This window comes from Neofelis nebulosa, chromosome 7 (genome assembly GCF_028018385.1).
Source record: "Neofelis nebulosa isolate mNeoNeb1 chromosome 7, mNeoNeb1.pri, whole genome shotgun sequence".
In the NCBI taxonomy this organism is placed as follows: Eukaryota; Metazoa; Chordata; class Mammalia; order Carnivora; family Felidae; genus Neofelis; species Neofelis nebulosa.
In genome coordinates, this window is record NC_080788.1 from 13,466,962 (window position 1) to 13,480,534 (window position 13,573).

The following is a 13,573-nucleotide window of genomic DNA, read 5'->3' on the forward strand; positions in this document are numbered from 1 at the left end:
GAAACAAACGGTACATGTTATGTTGGATAGGTAAAATAAGTGAATATTTAATTTGTTATAGACACCCCTTTTTAAATTAATCGAGTAGTAACACTTACTAACAAAGTAGCAATTGCTATGGGACCTGGTCAGTTAATGGCTAGAGTCTGCTATTAATGAAGTATATTCGTTCATTCAGTTCTCAAGATAAGAGGTTGGTATATTTTTTATAAAGGCTAAAGATAGTAAGGCACAAGGAAACCGAGTAAAAGTGCCCAAGGAAGGGAGATTTTACTAAAAGGCAGTCAGGCAAAGGAAGGTACGGGCTTGTCATCGACACACCATCTTATTTCAAATGAGATTCATTCCCTGATCGCATATTTATTCTCCCAAGACTGTGCACATTAGGCCATTTTTGGCATGCATCTTATCTTCTACAGCTTTGATTTGGAGGAATTTAATATTATTTTTAGTTTGCTCCTAGTGAAATATTTTCTATGTTTAAACAACTTGATGAAATACAGAGTAGAAAAGTTTTGAGCTGTTTGTTTAGTTGTCTGTCTTAATGTAGCTCCTGGCAGAGTTCAGTTTTGTATTCTACACTGTGAAATTCCAAGGGAGGAGATAAACAGCTTCTCCCAGTGGTTTTGACTACCTAACCCTTTCAGTCCAGGGAGCCTCCGTGCAGGTGAGGTTCCGTGGATCACGGTTTGTGAAACCCTGGGTTACTTCTTCCGGGTACAGCTTTCTCCTGGGCCCTCAACTCCCTGGTGCTGCATTATCTCAACCACCAGGTTTTCCAGTTTAATTTTTTTTTTTTTTCAACATTTTAAATTTATTTTTGGGACAGAGAGAGACAGAGCATGAACGGGGGAGGGGCAGAGAGAGAGGGAGACACAGAATCGGAAACAGGCTCCAGGCTCCGAGCCATCAGCCCAGAGCCTGACGCGGGGCTCGAACTCACAGACCGCGAGATCGTGACCTGGCTGAAGTCGGACGCTTAACCGACTGCGCCACCCAGGCGCCCCAAGGTTTTCCAGTTTAGACTGTGTCTTCTGCCTTCTACATTATAAGCTCCTGCCGGGTTTATATTTCCAAAGCTTGGCTCTGATCGTTTTACTCTCCTGTTCATACATAAACCTGAATTTCTTTCCCTCTTCACACTGAAATAATTCCAGATGGGCGAAGGATGTATGTGGAATGAATGAAAAAACTACAAAATCTTACTGTGCGAAAATTTTCTTCGAAGCAGAATGTTCAACTACAAAGCCATAAATAAAACTTTGGTACGTTTGACTAAATAAAAGCAAAGCAACAAACAAAAAAACTTATCACAAGAAATAGCTTGACTATAAATAAATTATGACAAGATTTATGGCCAATGGCTGATATCCATAATTAAACACTCATTGAGATCCTGAAGCAAATGACAAACCGTGAGACCTTAGAAAAATGGACAAATGGAATGAATGGGAATTGCTCTGACAAATACCAATGTAGGTCACTAAAATATGAAAGATTCTAAACTTTGTTCAAAATGTCACCGAGAAAAATAGAGGTATCATTTTCCACCTGCCGTTCTTTTAAAATAAAGGCACAGAGCACCCAGTATTGGTGATCATGCAGAGAAACATGTACAAAACATATAGTCTTGGTGGGAATGTAAATTTGACAGACTTTGGAAGAACAATTTGACAGTATCTGTCAGAACCAGCTGTCCCGATGTTAGAAGTTCCCTCTGAATATACACTCCAAGACAGTCGTATAAGGATGTTTATTATAGTATTGTTTGCACTGAAACAAACAGAAAAAAATGGAATGATGTAAGTATCCACTGTTTGGTGGCTAGTTATGTAAGTAGTCAATAACACAATGAAAGTTTCTGCAGTCGATGAAAAGAAATCTGGTAAATCTGTGTGAACAGAACTGCGGGTGCTTTCATTGTGAAAGTGTGACGTCCAGTGCACGTAATATGATTGCTCTCGAGTTAAAATCAATTCTTGTATGTTTTTCCTGTACTAAATCCACAAAAGCAGCCAGTGAGAGGAAGGGGCATGAGGAAGGTGTGAGAGAGTGCAGACGTGTCTTTTTCATTTCGTATCTTTCTGAGACCTGTGCCTTGTCTTGTTAAAAAAATTAAAAAAAAAAAAAAGAACAGGAAAAAGCAAACCATCCTCTCTTTGTCACCGAACAAAGACTAAACTCCGGATTTTGTCATTTTCTTTTTTATTTTTTTTTAAATGTTTTTGTTTTAAATTTATTTTTGAGACAGAGAGACAGAGCAGGAGCAGGGGAGGGGCAGAGAGAGAGGGAGACACAGAATCCGAAACAGGCTCCAGGCTCCGAGCCATCAGCCCAGAGCCCGACGCGGGGCTCGAACTCACGGACCGCGAGATCGTGACCTGGCTGAAGTCGGACGCTTAACCAACTGAGCCACCCAGGCGCCCCTGGATTTTGTCATTTTCAAGCACTTTGGCCTCTGGCTCCAACCTGCCTGTTCAGCTTTATTTCTCATTACATTTTTTTCCACTTAATTTCCAGATCGGTGGAAATGCTGGTTTGCGCACCACACAGATCTTGTCATCTTGGTCTCCTCCCTGCTCCCCGGCTTCAAAGCCAGTTCTTTCTGCTAACATGACTTCAGTCCTTCTCCGCGTGTTCGCGCCCACCCACATTTCAACCAGTATCTTTCTTTCAGCCTCCCCTGACACCCGGGCTAGAGCTAATCTCTCCCACCTGGGAAGTTCAGTTCTGTTTTGACACTTAACCTCTTGTTATAGTTAGTGCCCGCCTGCTGCCCGCCAGGTGCACAACCCTGGACCGGGGCAGGATCTGGGACTGATTTACCTTCGTGACCGCCTCCCCCCACCACCCCACCATCGTGCCTAGCACCGACCCAGGCTCTGAAGTCAGCCATGAGGGTTTGTAGCACGTGGACAGTGTTAGCAGGCCTGACAGATACAGGGTCACGGGAGGCTTGACAGGATGTAATGTCCTTGAGTATGGGCAGGAGGAAGGACTGACTGTCCCACATGTGCTCAGGGGTGTGCTTTGGTGCAGCCCTTTTGCAGGACCGATGAATGGCTGTTAGTTGCTCTGGGCACGCATCGAACCCCGGGGTGTCTGGGGTGCGGCAGGAGACTCAGGCCATTGATGCTTAACACCCGGATATTCTAAATTGGAGGGGGTGCGTGTGACCCCATAGGGTCCACATAGCCGAATGGGTGGCCACACCAGGATGGAGGTGCCCGTCTGCGCTCCCCCCCCCAGCTTTATTCTCCTCCCGGAGTACCACACCACCTCTTTCTCCCAAAGAGCCTCGTTGTTTCTGAAGCTCCCTGTTAAAAAAAAAAAAGGTTGAAGTCCACCCATTCAAGGTGCTGTCTCATCATTTGTCTAATCGGGAGTTGCATTCCTGAGCCGCAGACCTCTTTTCAGAATTTGCCTAGTTGAGATGTCACTTCCCTGACAGTGAGGCTCTTAGGCTCAGCGAGAAAATCACCATGTGCTCCCAGCGCCCCCCCCCCCGCCCCCCCCCGCCCCTTTCTCAAATTTTCCCTAACAATTAACGCCACACTAACTTTGACACCTTTTTTCCTTGTTTGGCTTTGTAAACCCTGGTCCCTTTTTCTATTAATTCCAGACATTAATATTTTCTTTCACGCAACTGACGCCATTCACCCGTGAAACCGTTTGAACATTATGTAGCTGTCAGGATGCCTGGGGATTACCCAGTATGCTTTGCCTGTGAGAAAGTGACACCGCCGAGGCCTAGTTTTGAGATGTTTATTTTGAGAGTGCGCTGACAGGCATGAAGGCCCGATCCCAGAGTGGCAATTTCATTTAATTAAAGGCCTCTTTTTATTAGAGTCCCTCCCCCCCCCCCGCTTGCCCCCACACACTTTTATATATATATATATATATATATATATATATATATATATATATATCAGAATGATTGTTAAAGTCTGACTTGCCGGAGGTGTCCCCTTGTACTGTGAGAGGGAGTGGGGGCAGGTGGCTCGCTCACTAGTCACTGTGCCACTAAATGGCTGTGAATGCCTTCCTGTTTTACTGTCCTGTCTGGAGCTGCAAACTAACATGACGTGTGTGTGTGTGTGTGTGTGTGTGTGTGTGTGTGTCCGAGATTAAAATAAAGACCGCTGGACTTCTGCCCCCGTGTCGGCAAACTTAAAATGTGAGAGTCGAGTGCGTACGTCTGCATATTTGCGGTTGCATTTCTCGGTCTTCCAGTTCGAAGTCTTGCAAAACTGGAAGGCTCCCCCACCGCCCAGATCATTCTACCTCGGTTCCTCTGTTGAGACTTCTAAACAAGGTAGATGACCTTGCTGGATAGTGACACCTGTTTCTGTTAAAGAAGGAAGTTGGGGAAGATCGTGTGTTCAGTCATTGCTAATAATGCTGCTGGTAAATAGAAACCCAAAAGAGGAGCTTGAGAGAACAAAAGCTTAATGATCAGTAGTTACAACCTGGTAAATGTTTGCAACAGAGTAGCCGAATTAATTTTTGACCTAATGGTTTTAGACTCTGAGGCTTGACTGTCTATCAGGAATTCGTGATCGATACATGTTTGGGGGGGCCTGTGTTGGGCACCGTCCACGGCACCTGGGACACATCGGTGGATGAACCGGGCTGTGGGTCTTTCGCACTTACTCATGGGTGTCTGTTTCGCAGTTAATGATACTATCCTCACTCCTCCGATCAGATTTTTTTTTTTTTTTTTGTCTTTCTTTGTGGCATTATCGGCTGGCCTTCAGTTATGCCCTCACTGCTTCTGCATTCATTCATGGCTTCTTTACTCATCATTCATGAGGTCTTAATGCACAAGTGTGTCCCAGATATGACCGTCTACTGGCAGGCATACAAGAGACATGCACAGCACAGAATTCATGGTTTATGTTGACCGGCTATTTTCTTTTCTTTTTTTTTTTTTTTCTTTTCCTCCCCTCCACTGTTCTGAAAGTGTGGAGGAAGGTTTGTCACAGCCCTTCCTTCTGCTTTGGGTAGAGTGGCTGGAGGGACATTATTCATTCTTTTTGGTGTCTGTTTCAAAGCCCCCCGGGCGGGTCAGGGGTATCTGCCCTGAGGCCAGCTGAGGGCCTGGCTGGTGTGGCATTCAGCAAGGCCAGGGTGAGACAATGTCCCCGGCTTCACTGCAGGTGCAGGAGGCAGCAAAGAAGGGCAACTTTGTCGATTTAATCTCCACGCCCCCCAGTACCCCCCGTCTTCATTCCCGTTGCCCCATCTTTTGAGCCCGTGGTTCCCGAGATTGATTGATTTATTATGATTATATTCTAAAGTACAGCGTTCTGTCGAGTCAGCCATCTGGCCGGACGTTTGAAAATGGTTTCTTTCCCTTTTCGCCGACTCGCTGCCATTCTTGGGAGGGGCGGGTTTCTCCCCAGGACTCCTGACACCGTGGGCTGGAACAGGTGGATTTTGTCTCTTGCATTTTTGTGGGTAACGTAGCAATGACATGGGATGAAACGAAACAGAAAAAGCTCGAGGAACCCATTGGTGTTCCACCACTAAGGGCAAAGAAGAATCAGTCATTTACCCCAGATTGTTTCTTTTTTTTTTTTTTTTTTTTCCCTCTCCTCTCCACCCCTGGGGCCTTCAATCTCTGCACAGGGAGACATTTGTTCTGGGCGTGCTCAGGAAAATGCTTGCAACCAGGGGAGTGTAGAAAGAACCTTTACTTAAGGGAGATCCTAGGCGTTGACGTGCATTTTTAAAAACTGTCTCACTCTCTCTTTCTTTTTAAAGGTACCAGCGATCCCTATGTGAAATTTAAGCTGAATGGGAAGACGCTGTACAAAAGTAAAGTCATATATAAGAACTTGAATCCAGTATGGGATGAGGTAGTTGTACTTCCCATTCAAAGCCTTGATCAAAAGCTCCATGTGAAGGTAATCCCAGATGGCTTTCAAGTCTGCTCTTTTATTAAAAACGCTGATGTCTCAGCAATCCTTGCCCCCTTAAAAAGTCCACGTCCCCAAATTCTTTTATCATTATTCGGCTCTGGGCAGAAAAACATTCGTGTGCAAGGGATTGTTTGCACACTTCGTTGAAAGTGTGTGTTTTGTTTTCTCGGATCAATGGTGTATACACCTCAGAAAATCAGAGTGAAAATAACATCTCCATTGATTGTATTTAAGCTTACTGCACGTGGAAGAATTATGACTGTCGGCGCAGTGGCGAAAAGTAGGAAAGCCGTTCTCATTAGGAATAACTTTATACTTAATAGAGCTTTCAGCTACCGGTTGGAAGCACCAATTGCTCTAACATCTGGGTTACAACTGCATGAGTTGAGTGCAGGATAGGGTTGCTAGAGAATATTTAGCAAATTTCTATTTAATTGGCAGATCTGCTCACCGTGGAAAATACTAAATTTTAATGAGAGACCATTTAAACTACAGAGAGTGGTCCATTGTGCATAACATTGGAATGCATATGAGTGCTGCCTTAAGAGTATTTTGTGCTATTGTTTTGGCTGTGGTAGGCAAAGTAGTCAAGTTTGAATAATTCTGATCTCTCCATCAACTTGGCTACATTCCTCGTTAACGGTACTCTGCAGATTAGTTTTTAGATCTAGAAGATTGAATTCAAAATTCCCAGACTGTTGCATTTATTGATAATTCGGCAAACTCAGTTGGTTTGCCATATTAATGTGCATTACTGGCCTCTTCCCTCTTTGTAGGTATATGATCGGGATTTAACCACATCTGATTTCATGGGTTCGGCCTCTGTCATTCTCAGAGATCTTGAGCTTAACAGGTATTGTATTTTTACCTTCTAATTGTTACTATGAATTGTAGAGGAAGCTCAACATAAGGTTAAATGGTATCTGTTTAGATCAAATGACAAAAAAAAATCTGAATAAATGAAAGGGTGCTTTAAAATGTGAATTTTTCTATTTTAGCTTTTAGCTCCCAAACCTAGGAGTCAGACGTTAAATCGTCCACAGTGTGTTCTGGAATGTGTGTTGGAGTTTGAACTGTTAACATTCAGGTTCATTAACCTGCCTAACTTAAAAATAAAACAAGTATTTAAATTTTATTTGGGCAGTAAGGGGAAAGAAGCCATTAACCAACTGTTGAACAAGGCAATGCCAAACAATTCCCCTGCTCTGAAGATGGCTGTGTTATTTTTACTGAATCGGGTGCTTTGTAAAACTCGCGTCTCACCTTTAGGCAGAGGTAGGAGATGTTTGCCATAAGCTCCCGATGCAGTTTGAAACTATCTGGTACTGCCCCTAAGTGCTAATGTCATTTGTTGCCTTTTGCTTGTAGGACGACTGAACATATTTTAAAATTGGAAGACCCCAACAGTTTAGAAGAAGACATGGGGGTCATTGTGTTAAATTTGAACCTAGGAGTAAAACAGTGCGATTTCAAGAGACATGTGAGTGTAACCCTTTTGTTCATTTCAAAATTCTTCACTGCAATTGTCCTTTGATAACTGGGTTACCAGATGGCTGGCATTTTTGGGGGGGGTAATTATTTTGGGGGGGAAACAAATCATTGTATTGAGATGTAAAGTACCTATTTGTGGTTATGCACATCCTTTTTCCCTTGGAACCCTGGAAAGAAAATCCTTTAAGGAATAATCTGTTTTGGCTAGGGATGTGGATAGTGTGGCTGTTATTAAAATGCATATCCTGCTTATGGTTCCCTTGTAACAGATCATCCAAAATATTTTTACTAAGTGGTAAGGTTTCCATTTACTATTTTCTTAGGTACCGGATGACACAGGTATTATTCGGTAATGCAAAGCAGTTCCCAGGATTTAATTATTACATTGTACGTTATCAGGGTGATCAAGTACATATTTGCAGCATTGCAATTTCTTCTGGTGCTTTTTTTGTTTGTTTGTTTGTTTTTAGCTGCCACGTTTTCTGTTGGGAGTAGTTTCGGGAAGATATAAATTTTAATATCCTTCGATCTGTTATTTTCTGTACGTTTCTAGTTAATGCATCGCTTATTGAAGATCTCTCTAACACCAACAAAGCATTGGATTTTACGACGACATGACTGGGGCTCTGTTCTTATGAGCAAATAATGTGAATACAAATCATAATCTTATTTTATATTTGGGGATCAGACCTTATTATTCCAAGAATTAAAAGAAGAACAAAAAGCATCTTTGATCGTGACTTATTTGAAAGGCGTTTTTTAAAGCCAACCAAAACACCTGCTTGGAAAAAGACTGAAATGCGTTCAAACAGAAGCATGTTTAGAATCTGATATGGAAATCTGAAGCCTGTTTATAAATTAGGCTTCTACAAGTGCTTCTTGAATTGAGTCAGTAGGGTCGATGTCTTCATTTTGACACCACCTTTGCTCGTAGATGGAATTTATTTTCATGGTGAAAATCACAACTGATTTACAAGGAAACTCACAGAAGATAGCACAAAGCAGTAGTGAAGCTGAACAGTGATTTTTCAGTTGCCAGAGAGCCCACAAAATAGTTGCTGTTTTTAATTTGGATTCTTAGGAGAGTTTACTCGACAGTAACTGGGGGAAAAAAAAAAACTTCCCATATATTATTATTTTTTAAAAGAAATGGTACTTTTAAAACTCGGATCTTAAATTGATGTTGAAAATATCAATTTTTCAACTCAACATAATATAGCTTTTTTTTTTCAACTCAACATAATCTAGCTTCTCTTAGCCTAGACAGTATTGCTGCTGGATTCATTGTCATGTGCTAGTAGGTGACTGGTTCCTTGAGCTGGATGCCCTCAAAAAGAACATACAATATAAATAAGCATCATCTGCCACAGGAGTGAGCTATTCCTGGCTGCTATGTTCTGAAACTTCTCTTACATATTTAAGTGGGGTTTGCAAAGTTGGATAACTTCTCATGAAAATAGCTGCCGATTGGGGCGCCTGGGTGGCGCAGTCGGTTAAGCGTCCGACTTCAGCCAGGTCACGATTTCGCGGTCCGTGAGTTCGAGCCCCGCGTCAGGCTCTGGGCTGATGGCTCAGAGCCTGGAGCCTGTTTCCGATTCTGTGTCTCCCTCTCTCTCTGCCCCTCCCCCATTCATGCTCTGTCTCTCTCTGTCCCAAAAATAAATAAAAAACGTTGAAAAAAAAAATTAAAAAAAAAAAAAAAAAAAAAAAAAAAAAAGAAAATAGCTGCCGATTCCCCTATTCCTCCTGTGAATTTTCCCGTAGTATATCGGATTATGTTTAGCAGTCCTACCGGCCCTTAAAATATATTTAAATATGGCCCAGATTTGCAGTTTTAAAGTAGTGCCGTTTCAGTTGAAATTAATTTCCAATGACGGAGCTATTCATCCTCGATGCTGCCTGAAGTTTCTTTTGTAAAACCTCTCAAAGGGTATGTTTTCAGAGTCGTAAATGTAACCACACTCGTCATCTTACTGAGTTTGGTCCTTCTCTCCTTAGACCCACCACGTCCTGTCTTCAAGAGTTTGCCAGCCTGCCTGCTCATGTGCTTTCTCATTTTCTTTATTCTTTGCTTATCTGGCAGAGGTGTAGGCTAAAATATATTTCTTGTCTACATATTTTATGGGATATTATAATATGGAAAGCCCTGCCCACTCTCATTTGTTCTGATCAGTAGTTTCATTTTTTTCTGTTTGTGTACTTGATCAAAATACACCCAAGAAAGGAATAATCCTTCCTGGGCCCTGTGTGGTTACTCGGGTTATGCAGTTTATATCGGGGGGCCCCTTTGGATAGAATAGGTATCAGAAAACGTTCGTTCTTTTCATTCAGTGAAAATCCATTTTTATACTGGGTTTTTATTATTTAAAAAAAATTTTTTTACGTTTATTTATTTTTGATAGAGACAGAGCACAAGTGGGGGAGGGGCAGAGAGAGAAGGCGACGCAGAATCCAAAAAGCAGGCTCCAGGCTCTGAGCTGTCAGCACAGAGCCTGACGCGGGGCCCGAACCCACAAACTGTGAGATCGTGACCCAAGCTGAAGTCGGACGCCTGACCGACTGAGCCACCCAGGCACCCCTATATTGGGTTTTTAAATGGGAATAACTAACACTGAAGCCTGGAAAGACAATAGATCATTTGACTGGGAATCAGTTTGTTTGTAAATTTCCATCACGACTGTCTTTGTCACTTTGGATCCCAGGCTGACAACAATCTGAACTTGAGCAAAGTGACTACAAACTGACCCTCACGTCCAGAGATTTAAGGATTGTATGTAGGCATGGTACAGTTGGAAGGCTGATGAACCTGCTGTCTGCTTCTTTTTCTTGGCTTCTTTTCTTGGCAAACCTAGAATCGAACTAGGATTCTAGTTCGAACTGTGGGCTCAGTCAGCAGACTTGCCTGGGTTTGAATCCCAGCTCCGCTCCTTTCTAGCTTCGAGAAATTAAGGGATCAGGTCACGTTCGCAGAATTACTTAACCTCGCAGCTACAACTCCCTCATGTGTGAAATGGGGATAAAAAAAGTATCTCACAGGACTGTGACGTTGGAGATTATCAAATGTAGTGTCTGGCATGGGGTCAATTGTGAACACTTGGTAGTTCTTCGGACTGTAGTAAGCAGACAGGCATATTCACTTTCCATTAATTTCCTCATCTCTTTTGTTGATCTTTTATGATCATTAACGCATCAAATGAATTCTAGGTCAGAGGGTCCTAAATAGCCATGCATACCTATAAGACAGGAATTGATTTTGGTGCTTGTTTTGGTGCTTTGATTTTGTACTGATCATGTTTTTCAGTACAGTGCTGGGAAAATAGCAAAAGAACTGATTCTAATACCCATATGGCAGCATCTGTGACCCTGCATCATGAGCTAGAGGTTGTTGAACTCCCAGTTTCACTAGGGGAAGTGTTTTTTTAATAAAGAATATTTTCAAGTTGTTTCTGGACCCCTGTTTCTGGTTGCTGGTCACCAGAATGTAAGAGGATTTCCCCCCAAAAACCATTTATTTTCTGGTTTCTGACTTACGGGGAAGATGTATTGTCAAAGTGGATAGGTCATTCGCCTAAAGGTATTTTTTTCCTTAAGCATAATAGCGAACGTGGTCTGCTCGATTAGATTCATAATTGCATTGTAATCTCCTAAATTTATCCAAGTTTTAACATCCAGTTAGCTGGTTAACCAGCCAGAGTAGAGCCTCACCGTACTGGACGGTGACGGGGGTAATGAGAGGATTTTGCCAGGAAGGAATTTTAATTGTAGATGAAATTCAGCAACCTTAGCATGACAAATGAGAGATCAAAAGAGAACAGTGGTGATGTTACTCGCTGTTCAGAAAATTTGTTCTTCCCTCCCTCGGTGCTGTATTAGCCTGTTTTTGTTTTTGGTTTTTAATTGTGCAGCAGCGGCTTAGATTTGTTTTCCTATTATTTTGAATATTGAGGCTTGATCAGGGGGGATAAATGGAATGATTGGTTTTAATATCAAAAAGTATGGAAACTTAAATATGCATGAACACTGTCCATGAACTTCTTAAACATTTTCGTAATACTATGAGAATATTTCCAGTAGGGGAAGTCTGCCTTTCCAATTTGCGTTTAGAGGTGAAATTACAGAGTTTTGAGGCAATTAAAAACATTCTAAGGATGGAGATCCTTCTCATAACTAAGAACCGATACTTCTAAAGATTGAGCAGTATTTGTACGTCCTTGTCTTTTCATTACTGAACACTGTGGGAAAATCCTGTAACACAACCACAGAAACGTGAGTTTTCTGTTTCTGTTTTGTTGCTCCAACGTGTTTTCTCTGTGACCTCGGAACGTGGGTGTTAGTTGTTTGAAGATAGTCCGCGCCATCTAACTAATCACAGAATTGTCATTAACGATTCTATTTCTCTCTTTCATTTTGCCATTTTTTCACCATCCAATGGACTCAATCCCCAGCGTTGGTCAAACCGGAAGCGGCTGAGTGCCAGCAAGGTAAATATAGTTGTTTTCTTTTTTATGTCATTTGGCAAAACGTTCATCTTTGTTGAAAGCACAGAGGTATATGTGATTGGTATTAACCAACTTTTACGTATAACAGCATTCTCTTCCTCTCACTGTGGCTATGAATAAGAAGGAAACAACCTCCCTTTTACATTTCGTTTAATAAGGGCATAGCCAGATGTTTGAACTTATATACTTGTTTTAGTGGTGACACTTTATAGGTGCCAGCCACGTTAGAACGTTCCACTTCATTAAGCCTGGATTATTTGGAGTGTGGCACAGTTAGGGTTAGTCCTTTAGGAAGTTATATACCATCAGATGGAAACTAGCTTTGGTGTTGTAGGGGCAATGAAAAGATTAATTGAGAGGGATAGGTGGTATCTTTTATAAATCTCTTTTATATTACTCTTATTTTACTGTTTATTACCTTTGCTGCTGAGAGTTTCTTGAAAGATTTCTTCATGATGTACTGGTGATTTTTTTTTTTTTTTACATTGTTAGTATCGTTTTAAGCAATTATAAACTGCCGTCCAGTTTGTAAAAGGTCTACGTGTATCAAGGTAGGAAGGCATTATTCATTTATCTGGTTATTAAATTAATACATTGCAATCCAGTGATTAAATGGCAAAATTGGTGTGAGCGTAAACACAACCAAAAAGGTATTTGTAACTTAATTTAGCTCCTCTGCTACTTTCTTTAAGTTTATTTATTATTTATTTATTTATTAAAGTTTATTGTATGTTGAGAGAGACAGAGATAGCGTTGAGTACAGAGGGGGCAGAGAGAGAAAGAAGAGAGAGAGAGAGAGAAAGAGAGAGAGAGAGAGAGAGGGAATCGTAAACAGACTCCAAGCTGCCAGCATTGAGCCTGATGCAGGGCTCAAACTCACCGAACCATTAGATCATGACCTTGGACAAAACCAAGAGTCGGATGCCTAAGGGACTGAGACACCCAGACGCCCCTCCTCTGCTCCTTTTATTTTTTTTTTTAAAATTTTTTTTCAACGTTTTTTATTTATTTTTGGGACAGAGAGAGACAGAGCATGAACGGGGGAGGGGCAGAGAGAGAGGGAGACACAGAATGGGAAACAGGCTCCAGGCTCCGAGCCATCAGCCCAGAGCCTGACGCGGGGCTCGAACTCACGGACCGCGAGATCGTGACCTGGCTGAAGTCGGACGCTTAACCGACTGCGCCACCCAGGCGCCCCATCCTCTGCTCCTTTTAAAGAGAAATAACCAACAAGGAGGTGGCTGTGATGTGTGTGTGTGTGTGTGTGTGTGTGTATTTGGCAGATACACCGACCATCTCTGTGTGTACGTTTATTTACCCACACACATAAGTGCACAAATCGTGTACCAGCTCGAATTTCTTACCTCACCGTACCTGAGTTGTTCAGTTCTGCGTCAAACAAGGCAAATGAAACAGAGATTTTGAGTGTTGGTAAGAGTGTGTGTGGGGGGGGGAGAGAGAGCGAAAGAATTGTCACCTGACTGGCACTGGTCATTTAGGAGGAATAGCAAACTTTCCAAACCTTGCTTTTTAAAACCCAAAGGAACCAAAGCCTGCCTCTTCTGCGCCGCAGACCCTTTGCATTTTGAACACTTTAAGTATAACTACGATGAGTTTCGTTAACCAGTTCACTTGGTGTACAAGACTCTCTCTCTCTCT

At 42.1% G+C, this 13,573-nt stretch overlaps 1 protein-coding gene across 7 annotated transcripts in view; it reads left to right on the forward strand.

Annotated features, from left to right (window-relative positions):
* The window catches only part of MCTP2 (multiple C2 and transmembrane domain containing 2), a 242,443-nt gene that overhangs the window by 91,544 nt on the left and 137,326 nt on the right, over positions 1–13,573 (forward strand). For 5 of the 7 annotated variants that reach the window (XM_058736701.1, XM_058736702.1, XM_058736700.1 and 2 more), the window contains exons 5-8: positions 5,767–5,909; positions 6,701–6,777; positions 7,293–7,404; positions 11,861–11,896. In XM_058736701.1, coding sequence (XP_058592684.1) covers positions 5,767–5,909; positions 6,701–6,777; positions 7,293–7,404; positions 11,861–11,896 — 368 coding nt within the window. Of the gene's footprint in view, positions 1–5,766; positions 5,910–6,700; positions 6,778–7,292; positions 7,405–10,278; positions 11,897–13,573 lie in introns of those variants that run through there. The other 2 variants (XM_058736699.1, XM_058736705.1) reach the window with 2 other exon arrangements.